The sequence below is a fragment of the Manis javanica genome, chromosome 6 (assembly GCF_040802235.1).
Source record: "Manis javanica isolate MJ-LG chromosome 6, MJ_LKY, whole genome shotgun sequence".
NCBI classification, from domain to species: domain Eukaryota; kingdom Metazoa; phylum Chordata; class Mammalia; order Pholidota; family Manidae; genus Manis; species Manis javanica.
The window spans coordinates 90,294,906-90,309,861 of record NC_133161.1 but is presented as its reverse complement, the minus strand read 5'-3'; the positions used below and the strand labels follow the sequence as shown (position 1 = coordinate 90,309,861).

At 41.2% G+C, this 14,956-nt stretch overlaps 1 protein-coding gene across 13 annotated transcripts in view; it reads right to left on the bottom strand.

Annotated features, from left to right (window-relative positions):
• PIK3CG (phosphatidylinositol-4,5-bisphosphate 3-kinase catalytic subunit gamma) overlaps positions 1-13,158 on the bottom strand; it is a 38,076-nt gene extending 24,918 nt beyond the window's left edge. For 4 of the 13 annotated variants that reach the window (XM_073239009.1, XM_073239019.1, XM_073239020.1 and 1 more), the window contains exons 1-7: positions 13,022-13,119; positions 12,648-12,877; positions 8,863-10,869; positions 5,936-6,001; positions 5,598-5,823; positions 4,091-4,194; positions 1,337-1,483 (exon numbers count right to left, since the gene is read on the bottom strand). In XM_073239009.1, coding sequence (XP_073095110.1) covers positions 1,337-1,483; positions 4,091-4,194; positions 5,598-5,823; positions 5,936-6,001; positions 8,863-10,857 — 2,538 coding nt within the window. In that variant the 5' untranslated portion in view covers positions 10,858-10,869; positions 12,648-12,877; positions 13,022-13,119. Of the gene's footprint in view, positions 1-1,336; positions 1,484-4,090; positions 4,195-5,597; positions 5,824-5,935; positions 6,002-8,862; positions 10,870-12,523; positions 12,544-12,647; positions 12,997-13,021 lie in introns of those variants that run through there. The other 9 variants (XM_073239011.1, XM_073239016.1, XM_073239012.1 and 6 more) reach the window with 9 other exon arrangements.
• Between the last annotated feature and the right edge of the window lie 1,798 nt (positions 13,159-14,956).

Here is a 14,956-nt window from a genome sequence, read left to right as displayed (position 1 = left end):
GAGGAGAGGATAAATGGATTTATTTGAGGGTAGGTTTTAGCCACATTTCATCTACTCAAATGTACCACTCTAGTTGTGTATATTTTACCACCAAAAACAAAAAAAAGCTTTACTCCAACATCCTTACAAATTCTTATCCATCACGTACTCCTGGGCACTAATACCAATGATATGATAGCTAATATTCACTAAGTGCTGATCTAAGGCGATCATTTGTATTTACTCTGTCATGTGGATGTGATTATTATTCCCACTCTGAAGGTGGAGAGATTAAGGCCTTGAAAGCCAAAATGACTTGCACTTATCTGCCAAGCAGTGTGCCTCAACAACAACACAAAGCACATAAAAGACAAATACAGACTTTCCCTCAAAATAAGAGGAATAACCGAGTGATGGTTTTTGTTTTTGAAGCACCCATCTTTAAATAATTCCGAAGATTCTACAGATTTATTGGAAGTTAATAAACTTTAGGACATTTTGAAGGCATTTTTCTTTTTTTAAATACATACTACCAGTACAACACACATGCCATTCTTGAAAAGAGAGCAAAGAGTATTATTGTTTCCATATTAGAAATAAGTAAAAACAAAAACAAGGAGAAATGAAAACATGGCTAGTTTGTAAATAGGCTACATTTAAATCAATGTGGCTTGCCTATTTTTAATAAAGTATATTAAATATTAGAAATTATGTTACCTCTACAATATTCAACAGCTAGAATACGGAGAATATTACTTCATGGATTTGTGAAGGTGAAGGTTATCCAGACATGTTAGAGAGAGTGGAAAATGATTAACACGGATATTGTCACCATTCGCCTTTGGCTCCAGTGATCTGTCCACTCTTGCTAATTGACTGCGTGGTCTCCAGTCGCCTACTTGTTCATTTTCTTTCTTCTCCCTTCCTACCAAATCATTCACCTGAACTTGTGCAAGTGAATGTGTATTAAAGGTGATGTATCTAAGGAGGGCTCTTGTGAGTGCACAGATATGTCTATGAATATCAAACAGTGCATGCCAGGGGGTGACTATATCTGTATGCACTGTTACCATGCCAGGAATGGGGTGTATTAAAAAAGAGATTGGGTAGAGAAGTGCATCTGGCTATTTGGGAATATTGGATAGGCACGTTCTCAGAAATGGACAGAACTGATACTCACTAGATTACACGTCTCAGGTTCACAGCCATATTCCCCCAGTGAAAGCTCTCCATCTTTAATCAGTATTCATCACACAAAATAGGAGAAAATGGGGAAAGAGTCTTTAGAAGGCATATTTTAGATCTACTGTGGAGTTCTTTTTAAATCATTGAGAAAAGTTTCTGAACAGCAGCATACCTGTAAAATAAGCATGTCTTGGCGCAGATCATCACCGTGTTTAAAGATAATTCCAATTGTTTCATTTGATAGAGCTGTAGGGTCGGCACATTTAAACTCAAGCCATAGGGGCTTCTTCTTGGAGGCCATCACTTTACATTTTTCGATCTGTAAAGAAACAGTCACATGTTTCCTACACCAATATGGACACAAATCCTTTGCAAAGCATCTCTATAAATGACCAGAACAAAGTCCTAGTGGAGAATGATTTTCAATGATTTGGATATAAATACAGAAGGTGTTGTCACCAAATCTGGAAATACTATTTATAACACTTAAGCCAGTGGTTCTCAAGCTGTGTTCCAAAGAACCCTAAGTAAGAATCCTTAGAAGTACCTAAGAGGCATGGCAGATTCCATCCTCCACATGCCACATTCCTACAGGATTCTGGTACCCACCCCATGTTCCCTTTCATACAGAGCAACTTTGCTGTGATCTGTTTATATACTTGTCTTCCCCCAAGGTTTAATTTGAAAAAGGAGTTCTACTACTGCAATGTCTAGAAACTATTGTCACAGTATCAGATGCAACAGGCCTCATGTAACAGGATGAAATTTAACAGCAATAAGTAGAAATCTAGCACTCTGGTACCATGTCTCCCCACCCCAAAGAAAATGCCAAATGCTTAAATAAATTCAAGGTGGGGGACAAAGAGCTTAGCAGCCACTCACTCTAAATACAAAGCATTAGGTGTTTTAGCCAAAACTCCTGAATTCACCATGATCAAAGTGTCAGATGGTCTTTAAATAAGGCAAACACAATTTGAAGCTGTAATAATATATCATTATTCCTACCAATCTCCAAGTGAAGGACCGTGGATAGAGTAGGGCCAATTTACTGCTCACTGCATATAAAGTTACACACGTAGGGAGGAGCTTCCCTTCCTATCCACAAGACTTAACTGCTGCAGGAGTTGGTGGCCTGTTATAAACAACTAGCGCACTAAGCAAATATATGAAACAACCTTTTTCAGACATTAGACAACAGGCAGTGTAGAACTGTCACTCTGAGAGGATGGAAAGAAATGAGGTGAGCCCTACACTTGCCCCAGTTTACTGCTGGGAGTGGTTTCCAGATACAACACAGAGAAGGGGGATGCAGGCAAAGTTGATAAAAATTATCAACCCACAAACCCAAGCTCAATGACCTCAAGTAGACTAAGCAAAAAGAAAACCATACCAAGACATGAACATCATAATCAAATTGCTGAAAACTAGTGATAAAATAAAATCTTAAAAGCAACATTGGGGGAAGAAAATGACATTTTAGGTACAGAAGTCAAAGATAAGAATGACAGGAGACACATCATCAGAAATATGTAAGCCAGAAGAAAATGCTGCTAAAAGGAAAAAAAAAAGTCAACTTAGAATTCTGTATTTAGAGAAAATATTCTTCAAAAATGAAGGTAGAATAGTTGCAGACAAACAAAAACTGGAAGACTTTCTTGCCAGAAGACCTCACTATAAAAGAATACTAAAGGCTGAAGGAAAAATGATGCTGGGTGGAAGCAAAAAACTGATACAAAAAATGAAAGGTAGCAAAAATGGAAAATGTGTGAGTAAATACAAAAAAGTTTAATATATTGAATCCTTTAACTCTTTAAAGCAAAAATAACAGTGTATTGGGTTTATAACATGTAGACATTAAAAGCATGACAAAAATTGTATAAAGGATGGCATAAGGTTAATGGAAGTATATCTCTTAAGATTCTTACACATACATGAAGTTTCCTATTTGAACATAAGAGCATGTGGTTTTGATGTAAGGATATTTTCTAGATCTGTGGAATGGAATAGGGTATCTAGTTACAGTCTTACATATATGCAATTGATATTTGACAAAAGTGCCAAGGTAGTTGGTATTTCTCAGAAGAAGATGGAAAATAAGCCCATGAGAGGATTCACAACCTCATTAGGGAAATGCAGATAAAAACACAGTGGGCTACCACTTCCCACCCATTTGAATGGTTACAATTAAAAAGACTGATGATCACAAGTGCTGGCTAAGATGTGGAACAATTGGAACTTGCACACATTGCTGGTGCAAAGATAAAATGGTACACTGTTTGGTAAAACAGTTTGGGAGTATCTTTTAAAATGAAACACACCCAACTGTCTCACTGCTAAATATATACTCAAAAGGTGAATGGACAAGAAATGGTGGTTTATCTATACAAGGGAATATTACTCAGTCATAAAAAGGAACAGACTGCTGATATACACACGACATGGATGAATTGTAAAAGCATTATGCTGATACACACTGTATGATTCCTCTTCATGAAATTCTAGAAAAGACAAAACTACATGATGGAAAGCAGGCCTGTTGTCTAGGAGGAAGGATGGAAAGAGGAAAGGACTAACCATAAAGGGAATGAAATGTTTTCCTGGAACATTCTATGGAAATGTATATCTTGACTGTGGTGATGGTTCTTTGATTGTATGCATTTGTCAAAACTCATTGAACTGTATTTTATTGTATGGGAATGATTTCTTAAGAAAGCTGATTTAAAACAAAAATGGATGAAAGATTGCCCATTGCCCAGTGTTGAGGCTTTTAGTAGTGAGTGATTAGAGAAGGGCTTGAAGCCCATCCAGGGACTTTCCAGCTTCACTGGCTCTGGAGAAATGTTAGCTTTTAACTTCTGGGCCCTGTAAGCACAAACAGACATTTTCAAGACACAAAGACACATACAGACCTCAGGCGGATACCTACCACCAGTGTTCCTGCTTTCAGTTCAGGGTCATATGGAACTCTAAAACTCTTTGGGAGATTAAAGTTCTGCAGGTTTTCAAGCTTTTGCTTAAGTTGTGAAATGACTGTAATTGTCAAAAGCAAACAATAGTTATATGAGTTCGAGAAATTACCAATATTATCTATAACAGTTCCCGAGGCCACATCAAATCACAACATGCTGTTTGGTCTGGTGTGGAGCAGGAGAAAGGGAGGTTTCTGTATTTGAGGAAATAACCATTTGAGGTGGCAAGATAAGTCAGGGTTACTGAAAGCAATACAACCATGGATACATACTACTACAGGAGACAGAAATATGGAAGATATATATGGGATACCAAGACAAGGTAGAGAAGGATGTTTTGAGGGGACTGCTAAGGAATCAACACAGTAGTCCTCTTTCCAACATAAAAAACTTAAAACTGCTCTCTGATTTGGGGAACAGATATTTGGAGACAATAGTAAAGCAACTCAGTTAGGGTTCTGTAAATTCTCTTCAAAAGAGGAAGTTAGGTTATATGGGGATGATGTGACAGCCTCAAAACTCTAAAAGCAAAATACATAATTAAAAATTACTCCCTGGTTAACAGATAGACTAGCAGCCAGTCCAAATGTCTCCCTTTTTTACTTAAAAGTAAAATTAGTATCATCATTATTATTTTTAGAAGACAGCATTATTGGTTGGTGTATTGGAAAAGAATCAAAGGGAAAAAGTGGAAATTTGAACTATTCAGAAGTTAAAAATACTGGCTGATTATATTAGTTAAGTGTCCATTATGAGCCATAGTGCTGGGTGTAGGTAAACAAAAATGAGTAGGAGCTCTCTCCTCATTTCAAGACTCATACTGTTTACCAGACCAGAAAGATGTATTAATGACTATAATTTAATGCATTATCAACCAAAACCTGTGGGAATACAGAGAAAGAATGATTAACTTCCTGAGGGCAGGGACAGAATTTCTTAGGGAGAACAAGATATTAGAAATAGCTTCAGAGAAGAGGTGATAATATATATATTTTTCTATGAAGTACTATATATAATTATATCTACATATGAAGATATATAAATATACAACAAATTTAAAATAGCTTCCCAATAATTCATTACTTTAAAAGACTGAAAATTTGAAAATTATTCAAAAGGTAGGGATGAAAAAGGTAAATATTTGAAATAACTCTGGGCACACTGTGCTTAAAAATACAAAAAATACATTCTACATCTGCTTAACACTTTTTAACTTTTTCAAATAATTTAATGTCTATTGTAAATTCATCATTAGAATATATAAATATCAGCTTTAAAAAATGTTAACTTCTATAGGAAGAATTTGCAATTTGCAAACTCTGTACACATAGAAGATTAAACGAGTTCTTGGCTGCCTTTAGGAAGGAGCAACTTGCCTTCCAAGAGGAAGAAAAGTCACAGGGATGATGGCATTTAGAGATGAAGGCATTTGGGAAGAGAACCAAGAAAACACAGCCACTTTACCTTGGGAACTGACATCATACTTTTCAGCAGAGAGCGATTTAATATCAATGGTGATTTTTTGCAACATCTCGATTACTTGGACTTGCTGGGTAAAGTCGTGCAGCATGGCTGTGCCACAGCCCCTCAGATAGGCTTCCAGGATCACGGCAAACCTCTGCTGATAGTGCCTGGACTGGGCTATCTCACTTCTCAGGAACCAAAACAAGAAGTGACCAATTCTCTTGTTCTGACAGTGGCAACAAGAAGAGTGAAATTACTGTGACTCATGCTTTAGGTTTGTCAGTCAACTCTTGCTAACTTTTAAAATGTCGCGCTATTATCAAAATGGAAGTACTTACTCTTAAACCACGTTTAAGCAGAAATCTGGCAAGGGCACTGTCATGGTATGGTTCAAATTTCACGGCCTGTAGGATGAACACATGGGCATTTGTAGGATTGCATGTTATGTTGGTTAATCAGGAAAAAGGAAATGGAGAAAAACTGGTGTTCTGTCTTAGTGGGTCTGCATGGCTAGGGTGACAAGGATTTTACCAGTCACTTAAGTCAACCCTTTCTTTTCGAGAACACTTTGGGCCAAGAAGAACCACTTGCTTAAGGACTGGGATTAGAAGCCAGAGCTCTTGATTCAGTCATCTGCTTTTTGGTAACTTCAAATGGGAAGAGGTGAGGGCTTTTCTTCCATTAAGGGCTTACTTGATTGAAAGGATAGAAGGGAAAGATGGAGAGGGCTGTGTAAGTGGAAGGTTAGAGGAGTTGCTGGAAAGAAATGGCCAGTGGAGACACAGTACATGTAACAAGAAATGTATTTGTTAGGTGTGTAGATCCTAATAATGCTACCGCTTTGCTTTGGTTCAAGAGGCCACCCCCTGAGCTGCCTCAGAGGTCTTAACTACAAATGAATAGCAGGCCTGGATCAATCCATATGGAGTGATCACTATGCTTGCCATGCTGTAGTGTATACAGAGCTTTTTGTCTGAAAATTCTTTGGTTTTATGTTCTTTAATAGTGTTTAGAAGTTTTCATGACTAATATAGAGATATATTGACTTAGGTGCCAGCTCAAGAAAAAGAACCAATAAAATGTAAATGATAATTTAATCTTGGTGGGTTTATGGGTATTTGTTATATCATTCTCTGTATTTTCTATACCTCTACAATTGTTTGTCATTGTAAAGGCAGCAAGACTAACAGATATTGTTCAGGTTATTACAGATGCATACACAGGGTTATAAAGTGGGTGGTATGTATAAACAAAGAGGCTTAAAATTAAATATCTTACAGTAGTTCCTTTATAAATAGAAAGGGTCTATCCTTTTTTCCCAAGGAATGGGAGAAATTCCCATTTCACTTTGTTTTATGACCTGCAGGCTTCTTTGGCATGATTTCCAGTTCTTCCTCTGGTTTTTCAGTTTGGAAACGATCAATTGACAATACTAGTATTTCACTTATTCTCATGTTTTCAAAGTTGCTTTTCATGGGTGTGGTCCAATAAGTGCTATCATAGCTTCAGCTAAGGTGTTAATTCTGAAAGTGTAATTATTTAGCCGCCAGTACGCAATTCAGAAATGTTTGAGGTTCTAACCCAAACGTGAATCTCTTCGGCCTTCTTTGTGTTTCACTTCTGTAAAGACAATGCAGATCTCAACTGGGAGACCATTTTAAGCAAGAATGAGTCATTTAGCCATATCTGAGAATGTCTCAGATAGTTTTACAAATGACTAGTCTCCAAATTTGTGACCACAAATTCATGTTAATATTACTTATTGACCTCTTTCATTTAAAATGTTTCAAAGAAGAATACTATCCATTTTCTAATTCTGCAAAGTTTACATGTGAACATGACAATGAAAATAATTCTTTAGTGAATTAAATTTCATTAATTTTCATTAGTGTTATGCCAGTCTGAACTGGTGAGAAGAGAAAAATACTGGACGTATTGCATAGATGATAGCAAAGGCCAAATGTAATGTCCTGAGTATCTGCTTAATGGGAAGGTGAAGATTCAGGGTTAAGGTTGAGAATATCCAAAATGCTCATCAGAAAACTCCAGGGCCTTCCTATAAATATAATGATTACAAGGTTAGTATCTAACACTAACCTGGCTAATCCTAAAGATCAACCTATACATCAACCAAACATCACCTATACACAACTTTCCCTGTCTTCATCAGCCTAAATTAAGTGTCCCCAGGACCCCTGTTTTCTCATAATACTCTCTATTTTCCTCCAAAGCATCGGTCACAATTTGTTAAGTATCTGTTTTTCGGTATATTCGTTTAGAGTCACTCTTCCTCACGACACTGCAGGCAGAGATGGCTCTGTTTTGATCATTGCTCATACCCAGCACCCAGAACAGGGAGGGAAATCACTCAGGACACGTTGTGGAATTAATGAATGAACACATCTGCACTCTAAAATAGCGTTTCTATTCCAATTACTTCCTTCTTCCTTGTCAAGCAGCACCATACAATTTGAGAACCCCTATAGTGAGCAGAACTGTGCTTCCTTCTTTCTTCAGCTTCCTAGATGGGCCTAGGCAAATCACTCAGCCTCCTGGAGCCATGAAGAGGCAGAGAGCAGGAGCAGAGACACGGTACTAGACCTGTCTACAGGGAGGGGCTTTCAAGGTCCCGTCAGATATAAGATGTTATCCTATGACTTGCAGCAAACTTGATCACAGAGGAGGATCTTTTCACTCTAGGCCACACTATTCTGACCCCAGATTGATTCAGGATATTGGGATCCAATAAAAAGAGCAGGGCCTGGAGTCAGACCTCCTGGGTGGGAATTGTGGTCTGCTTCATTCAAAGTATGTGACCTTGATCACATTACTTAGACTCTTTGTACTCCATTTTTCTTATATATAAAATGCAAATGGTGATTTCACCTCCCTCATAGTTGTGGGGAGAGTTAAATGTGGTAATAAACGAAAAGCATGTAAATCTCTTGTGACTTGGCTTAAGGAAGCATTCAACAAGTCAAATCTATCACTAATAGCGCAAATGAGAAAAAAGTATTCTCACAGGTCCAGTTCTCCTAAAAAGCAAAATACTTATGTCTTCCAAAGGCTTGTGGCAACCAGCAAAGAGAGCAACAAAGTAACTGGAACGGTTTACTACTTTTTCAGGTGGCTTCATCAGATCTACTTTGACTGATCGTGATGCTCTACATAAAGGGCATTCGATGACAACTGAATGGGGTGCCTGTGCACATGCAAACAAACTCCCTGGTGAGACTGCTCCGTGAGTAATGCCAACGGCCCCTACCTGGACCAGCTGCAGCAGGTAGTGCAGGACGTCGTCATCCTCCAAACTCTCCAGTTTCTGGACCGCAATGGCTCTCACATTCTCATCTGAAAAGTTGCAGTCCAGGAGCTGCATTGTTAACCCCACATCCAAAGCACTTTGCTCCCACACCTCTCTTCTGGCTAGCAATTGGTATGTTTTAGCTACAATTTCTTGCTGTCCCCATTTCACGGAGCTAAACAGCTTAGGATATGCCTTTGGATGCTTAAGGCTTTCATATCTAAAATGCCAGAGTAATTCTTTGTCCTCTGCTGTGAGAGGGTTAAGTGGATCAGTGGCTATGATTGCCTCCAGTTGCTTCCGAAGCTGGTTGGGCATTTCAGCTCGAACCCGGTCCCCTTCAGGGTCGGGGGTGGGCCGATGCTTGGGCAGCGCTATGGGGTGGCAGTAATTGTCCAGAAGAATGGAGATGGACATCGAGTTCTCCTTGTCTGGGTTGGTTGCAGACGTGAGCTTGTCAGCATTGAAGCTCCCTTGGTCTTCTGCCTTCCCGGATATCTGCCACATGTGGAGCACATACTCCCCATGGCGCAGGAGGAACCGGTGGTCGATCAGCAGCAGGTTCACATAATAGAGAAGCTGAGCTTTGCCTTTGGCCTCAGAACTGGGAGACTCTGCAGAAGCCTTGCCAGACAGTGCTGGCGCTTTGCTGCAGTAGATCTGGAAGTTCAGCAGAGCCCCCTTGGGTAAGTCTTTGATTTTGATACTGAACTCAAGCCACACATTCCAGAGCACCTCCTCTGTGAAGGGTTTAGGGCTGGTTCTCCTCTGGCAAAGGACTTGCTGCCCATGTTGGATGTTTGCCTCCACAAAAACCGTGAGGTCAGCATTCCGGGGCAGGACAGGAATATCAATGCCTCTGATTTTGACCCTGAACTTCCGGTCACAGTCCCACAGGGACACAGTGAACACACTCTCGTGGTCCTTCCCGTGGATGGTCAGCTGCTCATGGTAGCCAGTGACCCCCGTGCAGTCATCCACCAGTGGCCACTCTTCTTTCCTCACCTCGTCCAGGGCTGGGTCTGGAGGCGTGTCCAGCACCAGGTGAATCTCTTCCCCATTCTTGAGGCAGTGCCTCACCCACTGGAAGTTTTTGATGGGCGTCTCACCCATCAGGTACTCATCCCGGCCGCAGACGCGCAGCACAAAATCCTGTTCGTTCTGGCTTTCGGGGATGTCCATCAGAGACTTCTTCTTGGCCATCTTGGTGAAGAAGCTCTGGAGGATGGTGCCTGGGGTGTCGTCGGCCGAGACCTTTATGGTCTGGCTGGTGGTGCTGCGGTGAATGACGATGAAGATGCAGTTGTTGGTAATCTTCTTCAACAGGTACTCGGGGAGGGGCTTGGACGTCACCCAGGGGTGCATGGCGTAGAGTTTGGGGTCACGGCTGGCCACCTCAGCCATGCGGGGGCTGACCAGCCTGCGGCGCGTGAACTCCAGCTCATTGTCGTGCACGTTGCTGACATCGGTGACGTCGTAGCCGATCAGGGCTGTGAGCTGCTGCTGGAAGGCCAGCGTCTCCTCCGAGGGTGTGCGCCGCTGCACCACGTGGATCTGGCCGGGGCTCCAGCGCAGCACCTTCCAGTAGCTCAGGCAGTCCAGGGTCTGCACCACCTGGTACTTGTCATAGATCTCGTACCACTGCCCCTTCTTCTGGTAGAGCAAGAGGAAGTGGTCGGGGCCGAGCCGGTGGTAGAAGTCTGCCGCCACGCTGGTCTCCAGCGCGCGCAGCCACACCTGGGCTTTCATCTGCTCCACGTTGCCGTGGCCGGCCACGTGCAGCAGCACCATCTCGGGGGTCTTGCTGTTGCGCTGGCTGGTGGGCAGCACGAACTCGATGGGGATGAGCTCCATGGAGGATAGGTTGGCCGCCGTGCTGCGTGGCTTCATCCTCCGGCGCCTGCGGCCGTTGTCCTCTCTCAGAACCACCGGCTGCTCATAGTTCTCTAGCTCCATGCCCTAGGCGACCTGGCAGCAGGGAGACAGAGGGCTTTGTCATGGGGAAGACGCTTTCTGCTAGCGTTTTTCAGCGAGACGGCAAAAGAAGGAGGTGTAGAGAATTGACAGTGACGTGCCCACGGGGATATGTGGGCTTTGGAGTTGGGGTCCACGAATCCTGGCCCAGATACTCAGTATATGGGTGACAAGGTAGTTAAATAATCTCTGAGCCCCATTCCCCATCTCTTAGATGGGGTTAGCAATACCTCAGAGGGTGTGGGTGAGGAGTGAATAAGGTAATATACTTGTTGAGAACGGGTAATGAGTGTATGGGGATTTGTTTCTCATTCTCTCTACTTTCATTACGTTTGAAATTTTAGTTTTAAAAAGATAGTTTTATAGTTTATTGTAGATAAAAGTTTTTAAAAAGGTACAAGTAAAGCACTTAAATAGCATAGAGTCTGACATATTGTAATGGCCCAAAGTGGTAATTGTTGTTAAGCCTACCAAAACGCATAGATCAGTAAAACACTCCAGTTAAAGAATTAAGTCCTAGTTTACAAGGTGCAATGTGAGATGCTGAAGTACTTCACTTTGAAAACAGGCCTTTGACTTATTTCCACTTCAGTCAGTCTCTCACTTCTTGGCACCCAGACATCTTACCTAACCTTCCTTCACATTCTCTATTTTCAAACTGTGATCAAGTATCTACTAGCTAGTCAGCTTCCTGTCTTTCTTTTCTCATTTTTTTCTTTCTAGTTGGGAAAGGTAGTCATTTCATTGGTAAAACTCAAGAACATCAGAATTGGTGAAGAACATTTGGAGATATTTAAAATTTTGGATCAGGAAATGTGTAAACATTCTGGCTGTCATAGCCATGTTACGACAGTGTCTTCCCCTGGGTCTCCCAAAGCTGTACTCTACCAATATGAACATTCAAGTAATTTTAACTATATCAACATTCCATCTTCCTATGCTTAGATAGTGGAGAAGCTGCAGGAAGAAGGCAGTTCTGGACTCCAGTGACCCACTGTTTAGACGTCCATCGATTATTTAACTTATTTAACTTCTTTTTTGCTCTAATATTTTCATCTCTCTAATGGGAACTCACAAATTTATTCTCATCAACTTATCCACTCTTTCCACAAATCTTTGGTAAGTACCTACCCTGCACAAAGCATTTAAGTATAAATGATATACTGCAGTAAGACACTCTTCAAATAATTATTGAAATGCTAAAAATACTAAAATCAAAATATGAAGAAGGTATTTTGACTTTAAGCTTTAGCACCACTGTATTGTAAGATATTCTAAGTAAGAATCAGCTATTGAAATAAAAATTAGTGTTTCAGAAAATGTTATTTACTCTCTTAAATGACCGTTAAAGACTCTAACTACTTACTTCCTTAAGAAATAATGGAGCATATTATATATACCAAAGAGGAGAGTTTGATTAAAAGATAAGAAAGACAAGTGTCACTAGCTCTGAACTTCTGTTCATATCTTGGCTTAACCTTACTAAAAGGAAGTCAATATTCCCTCTCTTAAAATATTATGAAGTTATACTTAGTAAATATATGAAGCTGGCTGTCCCACTTATAACATTCACTGTTTGGTCTGTTGCCATATTATGGAATAACTAGCAAAGAAGAGAATGATAAGATATATTAATACTGATACTAACATGAAATGAAATAGGACCAAATTTAGGCATCAGACAAATTCACAGCAGTAACTTCTGCCTCAGCGATAGCAAAAATCTTAAAAGATACCAGATGCAGAAGAAAACAGGCTGAGTAAATACTCACTGCTTTCCTTCATGGCTGAGGCTATGAAGCTTTCTCCTTTCACGAGAAGACGTTAGAAACAGTGTTCAGTACAGTAGTGATCACTAAGCACGCCCTTGTGAGAGCGTGAAGCCTGGCCGGCGCAGGCGCCCCGGCCCTCCCGCTTCCTCCCAAACAAAACCAAAAGAAGGGCTGATGCACCTGCAGAGCTCCTGCCGGAACCTCGTGGAGATCCACACACACAGGTTGGACTAGACAATGAAACAGAGACAGTCAGTGGTAGTGTCATCTCAAGAACCGACAACAGTTCCAGATACAAATATTCTAGCCGAGAAGGAAGTGTCACTATTCCAAGGCAGACCCAACAAAGGGCAAAAAATAGAAGGAAGTAATACCTGATAAAGCAGCGGAGGTGATGCTGAAGGAGCATTTGTTTAATTTTTGGAAACAAAACAAATGCAAACCTACCCCGGGTGCCTCTAAACCCTTCCGCTTTTCTGTGTCTCCCTTCATATCCAGATGCAGAGGAAGTGCTGCAGTTACCAGGAAGGAAGTTTTAACCAAGTTGATTATATGTGTGATCACTCATTTCAAAAGTGTCAGAAATGCATTTCCTGTTATAGCAGAGAGAGAAGCACCAGAGTGAGCAATGTTTACCATATATACTTTTTTACTCTTTGACCTAATTTTTAAAAAATTGCAAGATCCTGAAATGATTTAAGATTAAGAGGAGCCAAACAAAAAAATACACATTCCTGAGACATAACAGCGTCTCAGGACTTGTAGAACTATTTTTCTAGCTAGTTCTAAATATAAGAAAAGGCCTGATAACCACGGTATTAGAGAAACAGCCTGGTAGGAAAATTTTTAAGAGCCAGATTACACCCCTTAGACCTGAAAAGCTCATTCGATTATATTTCACCCATGGGAATTCAAAAGGACCCTGTTCTTATGCGGTATTTGAGGGATAGGGAAGAGAAACCTAGTGATCTAGGGGACATTTTCAAAGACAAGGTCTGGTAGCCCACTTCCTTATCTTACTGTGACATTTTTCTATATTTTCAGAGCATTCAAAAAAGGTTCAAAATTTCACTGGCTCAAACTGAAAGTACAGTGTGTGTGTGTGTGTGTGTGTGTGTGTGAGTGTTGGGTGGAGATTTAACTGTGAGCAATGACTGACTACAGACAAAAATACAAAGTTTCCTGGTATCATGGGAAAATCGGGGAGCTGAGCACTGTCACACCATCAGGTAAATAGTCACTGGGAGATGGCTTCTGATTCCCAAGGGAGTAGAGAATCCACAAAAAAGCCACCCTAAATCATTTTTAGAGCTGTTCTGTATCTTCCAGTTGATCTCAAGTCCTTGTAGAACCCCCAAGCACACTCAGACCCTGAATCACAACCCCCTCTCCTCTCTCCCAGGGTCTCTCTTATCAGAGTTCATCCTCCAGTGTGGGTTCTCATGGACTCCAGCTGAGACCCAGGGACCGCAAGTGGGGTGGCACTGGCCTCACAGGTTTCTTGGCGATATGTAATTAGGAGTTCTGTGAATTACTTTGACACCAAGGTAAAGGATTGTTTGCTCTCCTTTCACATAGGCTCGTTGGGGCTCAGCTTTAATAGTTGACATCAGCAGGTGAACCATTTAATTCAAAGACTGCCTCCCAAATTTTTAGAAGGGGTTTCTCAGCTTCCTAAGGTACATTCCTATATAGGAATGCTCCGTTAGGAGGCTAGCGACTTTAGGAGCCTCAGATCTGGCCCTCTTGGTTGGTTCTGAATGAGGGACTTGGGGGCAATATGGTAGGAGCTTGCCAAGCTGTGCTTGTCCAGGGTGTGTGGGAGGACTCATGGGGACAGGTGGGCTGGTAGGGACCTGGAGCTTGGCCTGCTCTGTTCCCCAGGCCATTCAACAGAGTCCTTTGCATCCGTGGCTCAGTCACACCAAGGGCCCAAGTCCCAACCTGACACCACACACACACACACACACACACACACACACACACACACACACACACGTTATTCCAGAAATGCTAGATTCTGGCTCCTGGGGCTCCTTGCCTCTGAAGGGACTACTCAGCTAGGTCTAATTATGCAAAAATTATCTGTTCTATGACTAAACTTGCAAGTACTTCAGCTTTATTGATGGTTTGAGATTACAAGTACCCTGCTCTTCCCCAAGTCCTTATATAGCCACTAAAATCTGTGTGTAGTGAACATTCTAAGGGGAACATAGTGGCCAATGTGTCCTTCCTCTGTGTGGATACTCCCTCCATGCACAGGAATTATTTCCTAGTTGGGGACTCTTTTACCTTCAGATTTCCAAGGT